This window comes from Lonchura striata, chromosome 1A (genome assembly GCF_050655825.1).
Source record: "Lonchura striata isolate lonStrDom1 chromosome 1A, ASM5065582v1, whole genome shotgun sequence".
Classification (NCBI taxonomy): Eukaryota; Metazoa; Chordata; class Aves; order Passeriformes; family Estrildidae; genus Lonchura; species Lonchura striata.
In genome coordinates this window covers 4,455,792-4,471,750 of record NC_140741.1, presented here as the reverse complement: position 1 = coordinate 4,471,750, position 15,959 = coordinate 4,455,792, and the positions used below count along the sequence as shown (strand labels likewise).

Sequence of the window (15,959 nt, the reverse complement as noted above, 5' to 3'; positions counted from 1 at the left end):
GGAATCCCCGAAACTCCGACACACCGCTGCCCCGGCTCACCTGAAGTCTCAATTTGACTCCACAGGCTGCCTGGAGGATACCTGAAAAACAAAAAGTACACACTTAGCATGCTGCTGCATAAGGGTCACCTGTGAGTCACTGTGCCAAAATGCCAACTCACCCGCTCGCCTCTGTTCCTTCACACAGCTAGGGCAGCGACAGCACCTGCAAAAAAACAAAGCAAAAAAACCCACACTGAGATACTGTGAAAACAACATCCCCCTGACCTGAAAAGCACACCCACCCAGACATTACGCTTGCACCCACCTGGCCTTGGACATCCGGACCAGAGACATCTTGCAAGAAGACTGCCTAAAAGAAAACAAAGTAACCTAGAGTGGATGCTTAGAATTGCACCAGAAATTGAGATCTGAGCCAGAACAACTCCTTCTGTCCACTGCTCACCTGGCACACAGGGCCTTGACTGCTGCTATCTGCCTGGACCTCCTAAAAATAAAGGCAAAGAACACTGCTGTAACACAGTCACCATTTAGGCTTCCCCTGCAAATGCAAACAATGACTGACCTGATCATGGGAAAACCCTCCCCCAGGAGTGCAGCCCTCTGCCACAGATCTGAACTGTCTGCATCTGAAAGGAAGTTAGGACTAGTGTCAAACAGCTGCAGGACAACTTAACAGCACCAAACATGTTATGTCAATCTCCTAATACAATCCAGAGCCCAACTACATCCTGCATTACAAATTTCAAGTCCCCAGGACTTGTGCTATTACAGTCTATACAGCAGGGCAGAGCAGCTGTGGGATAACATGTGCAGACACCCATGACACAGGACAGGGAGAGAGAGCTTTTGAGGAGAAGAAAGGACTGAGAGACCCAAGGAACACAGAGTGCACCAGAAACAAGTGACAGGACACACTCCAGAACTGCTCTGCCCTGTGTATCTCAGCACTTTGATCAAAACAGACACTTTCCCTCTAGGTGGCTTTAGGAGATGCTTCTTGGACATCCCCATTTCCAAAACTGACTCAAAAACCCCTCCTGGGGGGTCCCAACCCAGCACCTCTCTTCCATTCCCTCTGTGGGTTGTAGCCCTCGACTTATCTTGCACATATCTGGGATGCAAATCCCCATCAGGTGCAGAACGAGGCCTCCTGCCTGTCTGGGAAGTTCCAGTTGTCACCAGGCTGTTGTTATCTCTTGCTCTGCCAAGAGAAAGAAAACCAAACATCAATGCACTACCTTAACAGCACATGGGCCAGAACCTGACAATTCTGCCACTCACCGTCTCCCAAGAAGTCTCGGGCCACACACCTCAGGCGTGCTTGGAGGCCGACACCATCTCCAGGTACAGCTAGGTTAAGGGCAGACAAGGTGACATGGCAGTGCTGAAACTTGAGTGGACCCTCGCTCCTCTTCCCTGCCTCACCGCAACTCCTTGACCATTCCTGTGGGTTACCAGGATGGGACCCTGAAAGGCAAAATTGGAAGGCTCTGTCACAGGGTCCTGTAATGCTTCCTGCAAGATCACACGTGCATGAAACCCGGTCCATCAGCCAGTTGGTAACAGAGGTATGAGTACTCTGAGTGGATTCCCTAAAGCACACAAACAACAATGGAAGCTTACAGTTCCACCAAAACATAAAAGCTGAGCAAAACCAACTGCTTTTGTCCACTGCTCACCAGGCACACAGGGCCTTGACTGCTGCTATCTGCCTGGACCTCCTAAAAATAAAGGCAAAAAACACTGCTGTAACACAGTCACCATTTAGGCTTCCCCTGCAAATGCAAACAATGACTGACCTGATCATGGCAACACCCTCACCCAGGACTGGGACTCTCTGCCACGGATCTGAACTGTCTGCATCTGAAAGGAAGTTAGGACTAGTGTTAAACAGCTGAAGGACAACTTAACAGCACCAAACATGTTATGCCAATATCCTAATACAATCTAGAGCCCAATTACATCCTGCATTACAAATTTCAAGTCCCCAGGACATGTGCTATTACAGGCTATGAAGCAGGGCAGAGCAGCTCTGGGATAAATACGTGCAGACACCTGTGACACAGGACAGGGAGAGAGAGCTTTTGATGAGAAGAAAGGACTGAGAGACCCGAAGAACACAGAGTGCACCAGCGACAAGTGACAGGACACACACCAGAACTGCTCTGCCCTGAGCACCTCAGCACTGTGATCAAAACAGACGCTTTCCCTTTAGCTGGCCTAAGGGGACACTTCTTGCACATCCCTGCCCCCAAAGCTGATCCTAAAGGCCCTCCCAGCACCCCGCTTTCACCCCCTCTGTGGGCCTTAGCCCTCCACTTATCTCTCTGGCATCTGGGGATGAGAATCCACGTCGCCTGGCAATGGAGGCTGCCTCGCCTGCGGGGAATGTCCTTTGGTCACCGGGCTGTGGTCCCGTGCTCAGCTACAATCGAGAACACCAAACATCACTGCACGATCTCAGCCGCACAGCAGCCACAACTCAGCAATTCTGCTGCTCACCATTATTCTCTTGAGAACGCCGGGCTCCTCGGGCCGCACGCTTCGCCCACGCCCTCCTGGCAGGGTCTGCCTGGCTGAAGAGCAGGCGAGGTGAGGTGGCGTTCCCAAAACTCGAGTGGACCCTGGTCCCCCTCACTAGTAGTTCCCCGACTCACAGCAACTCCTCGGCCGCTCCTGAGGCTCCCTGGTGCCACCTCCAAGTGACAAAGATCAAGGCTTTGTCGCAGAGCCGTGTGCCGCTCCCCGAATTCCCAGGAGAGCGAAGGAGCGGCTCTGCGGCCGCTTGCAGGGGGGACTCGCTGGTACACGAGTGGACTGCCTGATGCACACAAACATGAATGGATACTGAGAGCTGCAGCAGAGACACTACAGCTGCAGGCACACAAATCCATAAAAAAATAAACTAACAAAACCCAAACATTCTACCAAAATATTAATTTTATTTTCCCAGTATCCAAATTGCCAAATAGATTAACAGAGACACCCTGTCCTATCCCCGCAATAACACCTCTTAATCTATGCCAAACAAATCCTTAAAGCTAAGAAAACCCTGCCAGTATCGAAATAAAAACACAAAAAAGTCTTGTAAACTTCATAAATTCATTAACCTAACACATCAGAACCATAAAAATATTAAACCTTTATGAAAACCAGTACGCAATACACACTACCCTCATTTCAACATATAAAAGTAAAACAATTCCTATTAATAATCTAACACAAATATCACAAAATATAGCAGTTAGAAAAAAAATAAACCTCAAACTAAAATATAAAATTTTTATTTTAAGCCAAAAAACAATCATACATTCTAAACAGGAACTTCCTCAAAATCAAGTATTTCAATAAACCCAAAAAACTCTAGCATATTTGAAATAACTACTAAAAAGCTAAAAAACTATAAAACAATTAAGCAACCCACCACAACTATCTAAAACTATCTACAATAAACGTCCTGTAAAAAAAACCCAACAAATCCTCCTTATCACCTCAACAATACCAGCGACACCAAACAACTCAAAATACTGTAACTCCCATCCAAAAAATGCTCTATAAACTGAAACACTAAAACTCATCTACAAAACCCACTCACCCTTCAATAACCGCCTCTAACCTACACACAAATCTAAAACCAATAAGAATTAACTATAAACTATCATACATTAAAGAACTCCACCATTAAACACTACTGTACCAGACTTACTATAAATCAAAAACCACAAAATAACACACCAATGTTAACATTACCAAAACATTTTTCTCCATTCCTCTAACAACCAAATACAAACCTCGACTTACCTTCACTTAAAAAACATACAATACACCTACAACCAACTGCCCCAAAAATAAAAACACAGTCCCACCATCCAGCATAAATTCATCCAAATGAAACTTAAAAAAATAAAACTCCAAAACATCTGTAATAATCCAACAACATTAGATGAAAAGTGTAACAAAAATATGTTTTAAAATAATCCAAATTCTTCTAAAATACTATTACACCACAGGAGAAAAAAAAAAAAAAAGCTAAATTAAAAAGCCTACTGAAAAGATCCAATTCCTAATAATAAAATAACAAAAGAAACATCAAATTCCAATATCATCAAAAACAGTCAGAATGGCTCCATGAGCCAACAAAAAAACCTCCAACCTATAAGAAAATGCCAAACCACCCCAGAAACAAACAATAAAACACAGCCCCTCTTACCATGGTATTATTTTAGTACTATGATTTAAAAAAACATTCTATACAAAAATGTCCTCTACCCTGCCATCAACGCCACATAAAGCAAATAAATTAACTGTTATCATTCAGGACATCCATATAAAAAAATCTCAATTGCCCTAAAACCTTAAAAATAATTACAAATTAACAAAAGAAACCCAAAAACAAACAACAGAAACTAAAAATACACCACCATAGAACCAACTACCAGCAAAAACAACCCCACACTACACTCTTTTCACTAACAGTTGTTAGTGAGACACATCACAAAAACAAAACAAAAATAAAAACCACCCCTATAGAAGCCCACAAAACAAATCACAAAACCCACTAGAAAAAGAAGTCCAACCAACTTACTAAACTTCAAACCATACAACAGACCCTGAAAGCTGCTAAAAATGAAAACCATACCTCCACACTAAGTCAAAGAGTAACCAGTATTCTGCTAAATTAGCTTTAAAAACCAAACGAATAAACGAGATTAACAAAAATCTAAACCACTAAACAATAAAAAGATAAGCACCCAAGAAAATAACTACCTAAAAAAATCCACCGTATAAATACAAAAGTTCCTAAAAAAAAAAAAACTAATAAAAAGCAACCAACAAATACATCAAACTGAAACAAAAACCCAAATAAATAAACTTCAATTAACCACAAAAAAAATTATTCCTAACTCAATAAACCCGTAATGCCTCAAACCATCAAAATACAAATACCACCTAGAAATAAACACATCACCAAAAGATAAATGTAACCATAAACAATAACTCCCAAATTACCGGTAACAATAAAACATACACGACAATTAAACAAACCAAATGAATAAAACCTCTATAACATAACTAACAAAAATGCAATTATCAATATTAAAAAAACCCTTCACTAACTAACTACAGGACACTATCTCAAACCCACTAAAACTAACACTACATACTCATGCTAATAAAAGTCACCACAACCTAATTAAAAACCAACCTTGTACTTCATGCTACGACCCATAAAAACCATTGTAAACCTTAAAAAAACATCTCCTTTACGAAGATAACTACAGTTATATTTTTATAAGATAAAAATAATCAAAACAAAAAATCCAACATATCGCACCAAAACAAAAAAATCCAACAACAAACTCAATCCAAAAAAACCCTTGTCACAGCACCCGAACCAAGAACCGTAACAACCAACAAGCACACCGTGACCCTTCTCACACACCGACTCCGAACAAAAGAAAAGGACCCAATGAATTCCCCAGGAGCGCCTCAAAAGCAGCGCAGCGAGGGAGGCTGGAAGATGCGGAGCCGCGCTCCCGGCCCCGGGCGCTCCCGGCTCCGGCAGGAAAGCGGCTCCTCCGGCAAGCAGAGGCGGCGCCGCGCCGGCAGACCCCCGCCCGCTGCCCCCGGCCCGGCGGGGCCGGCACCGGGCCCGGGGGGCCCCGGCGGCGCCCGAGCCCCGCGCCCGGAGCGGACGGAGCGGCGGCACCGGCCGGCACCGGCCCCGCCCGCGCCGCCTCCCCCGCCCGCCGGCCCGGCCAAAGCTCCGCTCGGCTCCGCACGGCTCGCACCGGCGCGGCTCCGGCGGGCCCGCGGCAGCCCAGCCGCGCCCAGCTCCCCTTCCGCCCCGGCCAGCCCCGGCACTGCCGGCAGGGCTCCGCGCCGCACCCTTCGCTGCCGGGCCGGGGCAGAAGAAGCGCCCCGAACGCAGCGGCACAGCCCGATCCCCGCCCTGCCAGCGCTGCAGCTCCCTTCCTCTGAAGCCACGCTCTGGCGCTCACCTCACTCCAGCAAGGGCACAGAAATGTGCGCTCCCCTTCAACTGCGTCCCCTAGAAGAGCAGAAAAACAAGGGGCTTGCCTCGAATGATGGCAAAAGGGAGAATTTTACCTCAATCCAAACCCCTTAAAAGGGGGGACAACAGGACTGCCCCCTCCAATTCAACCTCAGGAGGATGAAGTTTCAAAGGGAAAGGAGAAACTCCCGGCTGCAAAGACGCACCGGCTCACCTGCTTGGCTGCTGCTTCTCGGCACAAAGGTTTGTCCCTCGGCTCCTCCTCTGAGCAAGGCTCCACGTATCCAGGTGGGTTTCTAGGTGATCCCCCACACCCTGTCCGAAGCGCCCACCGTCCTTCCAGGAGACAGCCCCGGGAGCCCCCCATAAACTCCTCTCCTCCAGTAGCTCCGTGCAAAAGCATTGCGAGGAAAACCCCCTAAATCAGCCGCCGGAGGAGCCGCCACCTCCTCATCATCCTCACAGCTCACACCTGCCACTGTTGCCACCCTCCAACAGTGTCTCTATGTCTCCAGCACACAGCCCACTTCTCACAGACACAGATCCAGCCTAAATGCCTGCTTGTAGGGCAGGCTGCACAGCTGAACTTACCAAACACAGAGAAGCTAAACAGGCACCAAACCCTTGGCTTATTTCTGGGGGAGGCCCTCAGATGGCTTCTGAGCTTCTCGAATCTCTGCTCTACAGGGAGTCTGCCCATCTCTCCAGCAATTGAAATCTTGAGCAGGGAAGCAGGCTGGTAGCAAAAGACTGAGGTAACTCACAGTGAGGCCAAAGGAAACTGAGTGTCAGAAGTACAGCTTTGAGTCCAGAATCACAATCAAAGCCTGGGGAAGAGTGTGGCAAATGCTGGGGTCAGCAGTGCAAGTACAGGGCAAGGCTGGACGGTCCCTGAGCAAAGCACCAGGCACTGCCCAGACCAACCCAAAGACCAGAGTCCCTGAGCAGCTCAGGAGGCACCGACTGACTCCTTCCACCAAAGCACAGGCACAAAAGAGAGCTGCCTTCGCTGCAAAACCCCCTGATCAAAACTCTACTGTGCAGCAGGATTTCTGCTTCACCTTGCTATCACCTGCATCAATGCTCTGCAAAGCGACTGATCCAGCTCCTACACCACCGTGTTACTGCAAGGGAAGAGCTGGTGTGCTCAGGAAAAGAAGAGCTGCAAGGTTCACACTTCCCAAAACCGTAACTGACAGCAGATGCATTATGGTATTTCTGTAAAAATATAAACATATAATGAGGATTTCCCCTGAGAGGCCATATTTTCATTTATTTAGGAAACACGTATATGATGGAATCTCTCCATAGCACAGATGCTTCAGAAGTTGACATTACAGATTTCTCAGAAGTGCCACGGTCAGAGGAAATCAATTTTGGTCTTGAAAGCCAATTTTGAGACAACTCTCCCAGACACAAGGTACTGGCTGAGGAAACAGTGAAACAGAAAATGAGGCACTAGGCACTGTGTGACATCAGAAAGTGTATTTCTGTTTATTTGCCTTTCTTCGAGAACTTTAGGTCACCATTAGGCAAAGGAGTGCATACAAGGATGTACAAGAAAAAGATTAAAAGAGACTTTTTTATTATTGTATTCTGTGGCATGAAAGCCCAAAGCCTTTTGTATTTGTTTGTTTGTTTTTAAAGGGTATGTTTCTACTCTGGCTGAGGTGTTACAGTTCAGAGAACAACCTACCATCTGCAGGAAACCTCTTTAGAAAATCAGAAGTGAGTAAAGCTATTTGCTGAGCTGTTTTCCTGAACAAACACTGCCAGCTGCACTAATAGTATTTTACCAGACACTTGTGAGTTTGTGAACTCCTAAGTTTATAAAGAAATAGGAAATCCATCTGCAGGGTGACAGGGATGGGGAAAAGCGGTTGGAGTTGCTTCCCCCTCAGCAGATTCCCACCTGCTATAAACAAACGGCGTTTGCTCAGTACAGCCACCATGACCTGGCAAATCTGCCTTAAATCTCCCCAGGCATGAACAGCTTGCCCATAGTCTGACACACCGTCTTAGTAACTCTCATATCTGATATAAAATCCCACCGTTTGTCTCCTAATATCCTTCACACAATGCTCTGTCTGTTCACATCCACACTGTAAGCTGATGAATTGGAACAGCCTCGGCCAAAATCAATGAAAATGCCTTCAGAATCAGAGTGGATAGACTCCAAAATCTGATCCACTATGTTCTCAGGGCTGGAAGAGGGAACTGGAAGTAAGGAAGTGTCTCTGTCTAGCTCAAAAGACCTGTGTGGATCACCAATGGAGCGGAAGAGTCCTTTCTGTTGCTCAGCTGTGCCGAGTTTGCTGGTGCACTGCACGGAGCCAGTGCTGGGCCTCTCCTGGTCTCCTGGCAGTGAGCTTTTCGGGGCTGTCATGGAGCTCTTGGAGCCGCTGTCCATGATGGTGGTGAGGTCGGAGTAGCCCTGGAGCTCCAAGCAGGAAGTCATTTCTGAGACGGAGTGCCTTCGGATGCCGGTTCCATTGGCAGCCGTGCTCTCCGTTTCGTACTCGGCCACTGGCGTCAGCAGTGGATTGTTGTAGCTCTTGGATCGCACCACGGGGTTCTTGGCAAGGATGTCACCCGACTTGGAGCGCCTGAAGAACCGCTTCTCTGCAAACAAAGATCCAGAGTAGTAGCTGCAAAGTCTCCTACTACGGTACTAAGAATTATCAGTGCTCAAAAGAAATGTCAAGTCCTGATTATTCGTAAGCTTTTCTTGAATGAAACTTTTCTAGAAGAAGACATTTTGCTGGTTTTGTAGATTCACAGGCTTCAGATTTCCTACATTTCTTTAGCATACTGAAGACCCCAAAATTATCTTTAGAAATAATACCTGAGATTCCCTTATATTCACACAACTTCACCAGCTGAAATAAAACAGTAAATACAGTGAGAGAGGGGATATACAGTTGTAAATACTTTCTTTAGACAAGAACAGAAAGTGCAATTCTGTTCTTTTCCAGGCTATAAATATTTCTACTAATTTCTAATAGCTGAAATGTAACTTTTCCACCCATCCTGGGAAAATAGAAGTCTCTTCATATTTGGAGCATGAGGATTAAAACAGGCAGTTTTTCTACTAATTCTGGAAAAACTTTTGAAGTTCAGAGACCAGATGGGGGAGACCACCAAGAGTGATTGAAAATGTTAACTAGAGGGCAGTACCCACAGAAACCTTTTTTTGGGGGAGCAAATCTACCTTAAATCCAGCAGTGATCGCAGGAATGCTGGTAACCAAGTGGGATTTTCCCAAAAAATAAGCAGCAGATGGCAGCAAGTGAGCACAGAGCAGCCTTTCTGGCAGTAGTTTAGCATTGGAATGTCTGGCAGTGTGAATAAAATGACCATCATGAGCAAAACGATCGCCACTCAAATTCTGGGCAGGTCTGAGTGCTCAGATTCACTCCTGCTATCAGAAGAAAAAGTTGTGTGAATACCAGGTCTCACTTTTGAAGCTTCTTTCTGCTGCTCTTACTTTGCCATCCCATGAAGGAGGCACAACTGGACCAGGGGATCAAACTACTCTCTGGAATCACTGACAGCCACTGCAATAACTGTCTGCTTTAAATCAGGATGCTGGTGTATGTTCCCTGCAAACTCTGCAATTTCCTATACATATTCCAATCTCTTAAAATTATGCTATTGTGCGATTATGTGCTTACCTGGACACAAATTCCAATCATATGCTGTACTACTAAAAAAGCCAATTTCTGTATTTAAGATTGTATTTTGCAGCTGTGTCTGCCTCAGCAGTGAAATAATCTGACCTGAGTTCAGTTTTGGACTTTTTCTTTGTTAGGAGTTTGAGATGGGAATCAGAAAAGGTTCCTAAGGCTATGAACTCTGGTAACAACTTGCAACATGCTAGCAAAATAGTTGAAGAGAATTAGATGCACTCGTTTAAAAGAAGCAGCCACTTAGACATTCAGTTCCCTTGGATGCAGGTTCAGGGTTTACAGTGAGACCTTCAGGAGTATTGCTACATCTACAGACCAGACCACAGCAAGAGGAAGTGCCCAGCCCACCAAAACCTTCCTGTCTTCTGCACTCATGCAGTCAGACATTTATTTGCTAACAATTCATTTCACTGATGCTTTATTCTCTTTGGGTGCATTTCTGCTATCTTGACATACAAAAGATTGTATTTAGAAAATGTCAGTTTGGGGTTCCATTTAAATGCTTGTGGCCTTGTAATGGCGAGCAATGAATACAAAGTAGTAATCCTGAACATTTTCCATAAATAACCAGCCTCTATTTAGTCACATAAAACTCATTTGTTTCTTAAACACCTGCTGCAACACAACCATTTTGCCGTTCAGCTCCAAGGGAAAATCAACTACTTTACTGACCACTTCTGACAAGCAAACAGACTAAATTGAGTGCAAAGAAAACATGCAATTGTACTTATCTTCCCTTCTGTCTGCTCTACTTAATCAGACCATCCCAGTATTTACAATAAAATACCCAGGTACTACCACATTTCGTTTTTCATTTAGGCTGGTAGCATTCCCCTTGTATTTCCAACAGATTGCATTGCTATGCAGGATATTCAACCTTCATCCTGGCTAAATCTTGCCATCACAGAAGTCACCAAAAGCTCCAGAGCTCTAAGAATCAGAAATTAAGCTGGAGGGAACTCAAGCTGCCTCCAGGCCAGCCCACGTTTCCTTCTTGCCCCTTATGGATGCTGATATTTGTGACAGGTAAAAAGTGTCTCAGCAGGAAAGATTCAACAATCTCCAGAGGCAATTCATGTGAAATTAGGGATTTTTCCTTCCACGTAATATGAATTCCGCCTGCTATGTAAGACCCACTCTATTTCTTATCTCCATTGGGATGGAGAACAGCTTACTACCTTCTACTCTGCAGAAAGCTTTTACATGCTTGAAGGCTTATGTGTTAGTCTTCTCTAAGACAAATTCCTACTCTCTTCCCTAATTTTAACAGCCTTCTATGATCGTTGTGTACTAATGAAAATGAACTACTGAGTATTTCAGAAGCGGCTTCTTGCTTCTCCCTCCCACTGTCCATAAAGCATCCTGTGTTAAAGCTCTCTTGTTAAAATGTACCATGGAAATGCTAAACACACTCTAGATTCATTTTACTGATTTTTTTATGACTGAGCACTTTTATGATGACCTGTTTTCATCTTTTGCCACTGCAAGTTTCACAGTGATTCTGCACGCTGCATGGTCTTAGAAGAGAAGCCTGATGTACTCATGTAAGCACTGGCTGTCATCATCTCTTGTGCAAGCCCTGGCCCTGCATGGAGCAAGGTTTTGGGAAGGCCCCTGTGCTGTGCCAGATGGAGTCTGTGTTGCTCTTACCCAGGATACAGGCAGAGTGCGTGAAGGGTCCGTCACTGGAATACAGACCGTACGTGCCCAGGTATGGAGAAACAACCTTCTGGATCAGGGATTCCAGCTTCAAATAATCTTCAGACACACCTTTCGATTCATGAACCCCCTGAAAAAGAGAAAATACCTGAGATGAGCAATGACCCTCCAATCACCAGCTCTCCTGGCTCACCAGGACAACCAGAGGAGAACAAGCATTTTCACTGAGTGCAAGCAAAGGGGCCCTGCAATGTGATCCTGATTTGCTGGTACAGCCGATTCCTCTTCGGTAAAGCCAAGAGATGTCAATCAGACCAGAGCTACTTCCAGGACATTTAAATCAAGTAAAGTACATCCTACCTAGTGAACAGCACGCAGGGAAGGACAGAGGACATAATCTGTAAAGAGGAATTAAAAATATCCCTGGATTTTTTTGCTATTGCAATCTTACAGTGACTTTCTGAAGGACTGCATCTGGTACCACAAGGTGTCACTGCCATCTCGGCAATACCAACAGCATTAAGAAAAAAGTGAAACTAAGACCCTCACAAATATTTCTTCCAGGATATTTTCAACAACCAATAGTTACAGTAAAGAAATTTGTTCTCTTTCCTCATCCATCCCCTGGCACCAATCATTTTCCAGGCAAAAGTCACATTATAATTAGCATGGTAAGAATCACACAAAAGGCAAAATGTTTATCTTTTAACTGTTAACTCTGCACTACGACCCACAAACAGACTTGTTAGGCTGCAGAGGTGACAGAAAAAGCTTTGCAGAGTTGTAGTCTCCCTTCAGCTTACAGCTGCAGAGTGCGTGCTCCTGTGTGGTCTGAGCAGAGTCCTACACACTCTTGAGTAGGATACCTCTTGCAATATGGAGCAAATTCACACTTTCCATGTGCTCAACACATCATGTTGCAGAATTAAGATCCTAAATGCCATACTCAGCAAGAACTCTGCCAGAATTTAGAAGATTTCATAATGTGTTCCTGAGCTACAGTAAAAAGAAACTGATTTGGATGAAAGCCTCTGGAAAGCAATATAAAGACCAGATGAGTAAAGCTGCAACAGTTCCTTCAGCATGTGACAGGATCCTGACGTTCAGGATGTGTTCACAGCTCAGTGTGACTCACCAACCAGAGTCTAGAGGGGCTCAGATGTGTTTCTGAATGGATGACTCTACCCCCTGGTTGCTGCACTGCCTCATCACTTGATAAAAGTTTATGAATGGAAAATGAATAATGGCTAACAGAGAATTAAAATTTGGACAGAATCTGAACTTGGACAGAGTTTTAATTACAGTTCAGCAGTTTTTAAGTAACAAATCTCTGATGATGTGCTATGTCCTGAAAAACTTTGGGACAGCCACAAATAGAAATTTGAACACAAAGGCATATCCGGTAGATCCAAAAGCTTGCAAACATCAAAAGAACAGCAGAATGAGCCCACAGCTCTTCCACCAGGCAAAATTAACATTGAAATAATTTAGAAGACTTAATGAAAGTACACGTATTGTTTTCATTACGGGCCTATTGAGATCCGTTCTAGGCTCCTTGCTGGGATTTAGTCAAGCCTTCAGAAAGGCAGCATGCCTGCTGCCTTACTACATATTCACAAACCCATCATGAGCACATCAGGCAAAGGCCAGGCCTTAGGACATCCCATATCAGGCTCCCACACTAAATACCTCTGGAACTGGTCTCCTAAACATGACATATATGAGTGACAGAAGCCAGTGATAATTAGCATTTCTCATGCTCAGGCTTGGCTGTGGAGCTTTATTTACTTTTCTACCATTTTAGCATTTTTTATACTTGTGAAAGACAAGTAGCTAAATATCAGCTGTGGGGAAAGAACCCTGTCGTGTCACACGGCGGGGAACTGCGAGGAGTTCTTTTAAAAATGGATGGTCTAGAACGAAATTAAGTGAACCGAGACAATCTCGTATTTGAGAACTGTTTCTTGGTAACCAAAACTAAGAACAAGAAGAAAAGAAGTTGCCCTACTAAAGAGGGCTACAAAAGACAGAGAAGGAGGAAGGAAAATGGAAGAGGAATGGGGGAGAGAACAAGAGGGAGAAGGGAGACAGAGAGGGAAAGTGTCCTTACCTGGTGGCACCCTGACTCTGTCTGATTTCCTATCGGCCTTCAGGTCTGGAGAGTTCTTTTGGTTTTGAATTATATGTTCTAACGGACTCCCCAAAAGCCAGAGCTATATTCTGCATGGACAGCTGCTTTTGCACGAATACAGGGAGATTTCCAGCAGCTCTGCTGGGCTGGGATAGGCTCCCATGGTAAGCTGAGAGGATGGAGACTCGGCCCCCAAGCTACAGCCACCGGGACAACTCTCCATCACGGGGCCAGGGAGCTGTGCAGGGCACAGACTCCCCTCATCCCCAGCACTGCTGTCCCCGGAGAGCCCGCTGGCTCTCTGCTCCTGAGAAACACTCTCTTCTCGCAAAAACCCAACTCCCTCACCACCTGCATCTGCTTCTTCTTCAGTATTGCCCGCAACCTTCATTTCTGCTCTCTCAAAGCACTGTTCATCTCCACCTCTTTTTCATCACAACATCTTTCAGTTGACACCTTTGAAGTGAAGAGGCCACTGAATTCTACCATTACAGAGTAAAACCACTCAGTACTGACAGAGCCTGCTATTAGTTTTAGTCCTCAGTTCTGCATTCCAAGGGATACTTTTGAAAACACACTGAAAACTCATAAAATACGTGGCATTCACTGGAGCCAGGGCTCACTTCTGCACTGTGCCTTGGCACAAACACGCTCCATCACCTGTGACATCTCTCCTGCGTTGACCATTGTTCAAAGCTTTCCTGCAGGGGCCTGACAGAGCAACAGGAGCTTGCTGAGCTTCTGTCAGGGCAGGAGCATAACAGGGTGCAGATCCTGTCCTGACCCCACCAAAGAGGGGTTTTTCCTGCATTCCTTCCTGCCGTGACACTCAATGACAAACATCCTCTGGGCCTCTATGTTACCAAATACAAGTACTTCCCCAAGTTTAGCAAGCACAATTTCAGCTTTCCCAATCTAAACTTTCCATATGATGTAATGACACTGTCACTTATTTACTGAGAACCCCAGCCCACGTAGCCTAGAGAAGTGTCTGTTGGCTCAGAGCAAGCTTTAGGAGCCTGGAAGAAGCTTGTTTTGATTTAGATGCCAGGCCCAAGACTACATTTGAACTCTTGTCTCCCCACCAGAGGTTTCTAACCCATCCCCCGTGTCACATGTGCAACACCAAATTCAGCAGAAAAGCACTTCTGGGAGAAACTTAGGAATGGAGGAAAGTATAGTTATTATAAATGTTTCATATATCTGTATGTAAAGATAGATAAATAGCTAAATATGTACAGACATCTGTACACCCACCTACATCGGTATCTATATGAAATCCTTTTTAGACCCTTCCCCAAATTTGTGAGTGATTGGTGCTTATAGAGGCAAACAAAATAAACTTTTAAGTTAAGCCAACTTGGGTTGCTATTTGTGTCACAACAGTTTCTGAAAAAATTATGACAGGACTTACAAGTCACCAATAGTAATAATAATAATGGTAAGAAAGAATTTTGCTGTTATTTTGGCAGCTTATGCTGCTTCTTGTACTTACTGCTCAATGCCTTGCTATTTCAGTAGTTCACTATGAAGCAATAAAGCAAAAGCTTTAAGACTGGCTGCTTAGCTTACAAGAAGCTCTGTTACAATTTGGAGAAAAAATAAAACTTGGAGCATTATCAGTAAAACAGAGATTCTACCCATACCCATTAAAAATGCAGTATTTGCTCTGCAGACCTGCAAAAACTTACTTTAAAAGGTAACTGCGACCTTTCATAAACCCAGTCTCATTTTAGCAGAAGAGTTTCATGCTTCTCTGTGACTGTGAGATGTATCTATTAAATTCCTTTCAAAGGCCTTGCCTGACCTATTTACTTTGCAATTGAGAGCCAAAATAGCTCAATATCAAATATCTGCAAGCACCTTAGTACTTTTGGAAGAGTGGAACTGCTCGATCAAATCCTCACGCTGACCACACTGTTTCAAAATGCAACAATGAATTACGTCATTATGTCTCCATTTAGAAAGGATTATAATGTAAAATTATGACTCAAGAGCCTGCCCTACTCTGAAGGCATGGAGACAATGGGGATTTGAGTCCCCAGTATGTAACTACTGTTGCAAATGGAAGACATCTATCAAGAACAGAGACGTGCATTACTGCATGAGATACAGTGCCCAAGTCCCAGACTTCATTAACCTTAATTAAATGGTTTTGAAACCAAAATTTTTCAGTAGCAGTTCAACTGCATTAAAAGGGCCCTCCCTCTCTGTAAACGGTTTTGATACATAAACATGCAAGCACTCCCAGAAGGGCCACATCCTTAAGGACTGCTACTATATATTTACTTTATGAAGACACTGCCCCATCTGCTGGGTCAGCCACGCACACGGCCCCACTGCTACGCTTGAGTGTGGCACTGGAATAAAACTTTTCTTGTGTTTAGGAACAAAACCCTGTCAGTCAAATCCACAATCATTCCAGCAGCAAGTAGGGATGCACCAAACTGCTCGGGTTTCC

The 15,959-nt window shown here is 44.7% G+C and overlaps 1 protein-coding gene across 5 annotated transcripts in view; it reads right to left on the bottom strand.

Annotated features, from left to right (window-relative positions):
• The window catches only part of PRR5 (proline rich 5), a 110,745-nt gene that overhangs the window by 10,411 nt on the left and 84,375 nt on the right, over positions 1-15,959 (bottom strand). For 2 of the 5 annotated variants that reach the window (XM_085569708.1, XM_085569711.1), the window contains exons 12-17: positions 11,359-11,497; positions 6,006-8,641; positions 2,661-2,824; positions 2,506-2,579; positions 1,285-2,428; positions 41-1,204 (exon numbers count right to left, since the gene is read on the bottom strand). In XM_085569708.1, the coding sequence (XP_085425834.1) occupies positions 8,091-8,641; positions 11,359-11,497 (690 nt within the window). In that variant the 3' untranslated portion in view covers positions 41-1,204; positions 1,285-2,428; positions 2,506-2,579; positions 2,661-2,824; positions 6,006-8,090. The remainder of the gene's footprint in view (positions 1-40; positions 1,205-1,284; positions 2,429-2,505; positions 2,580-2,660; positions 2,825-6,005; positions 8,642-11,358; positions 11,498-15,959) is intronic. The other 3 variants (XM_085569707.1, XM_085569710.1, XM_085569709.1) reach the window with 3 other exon arrangements.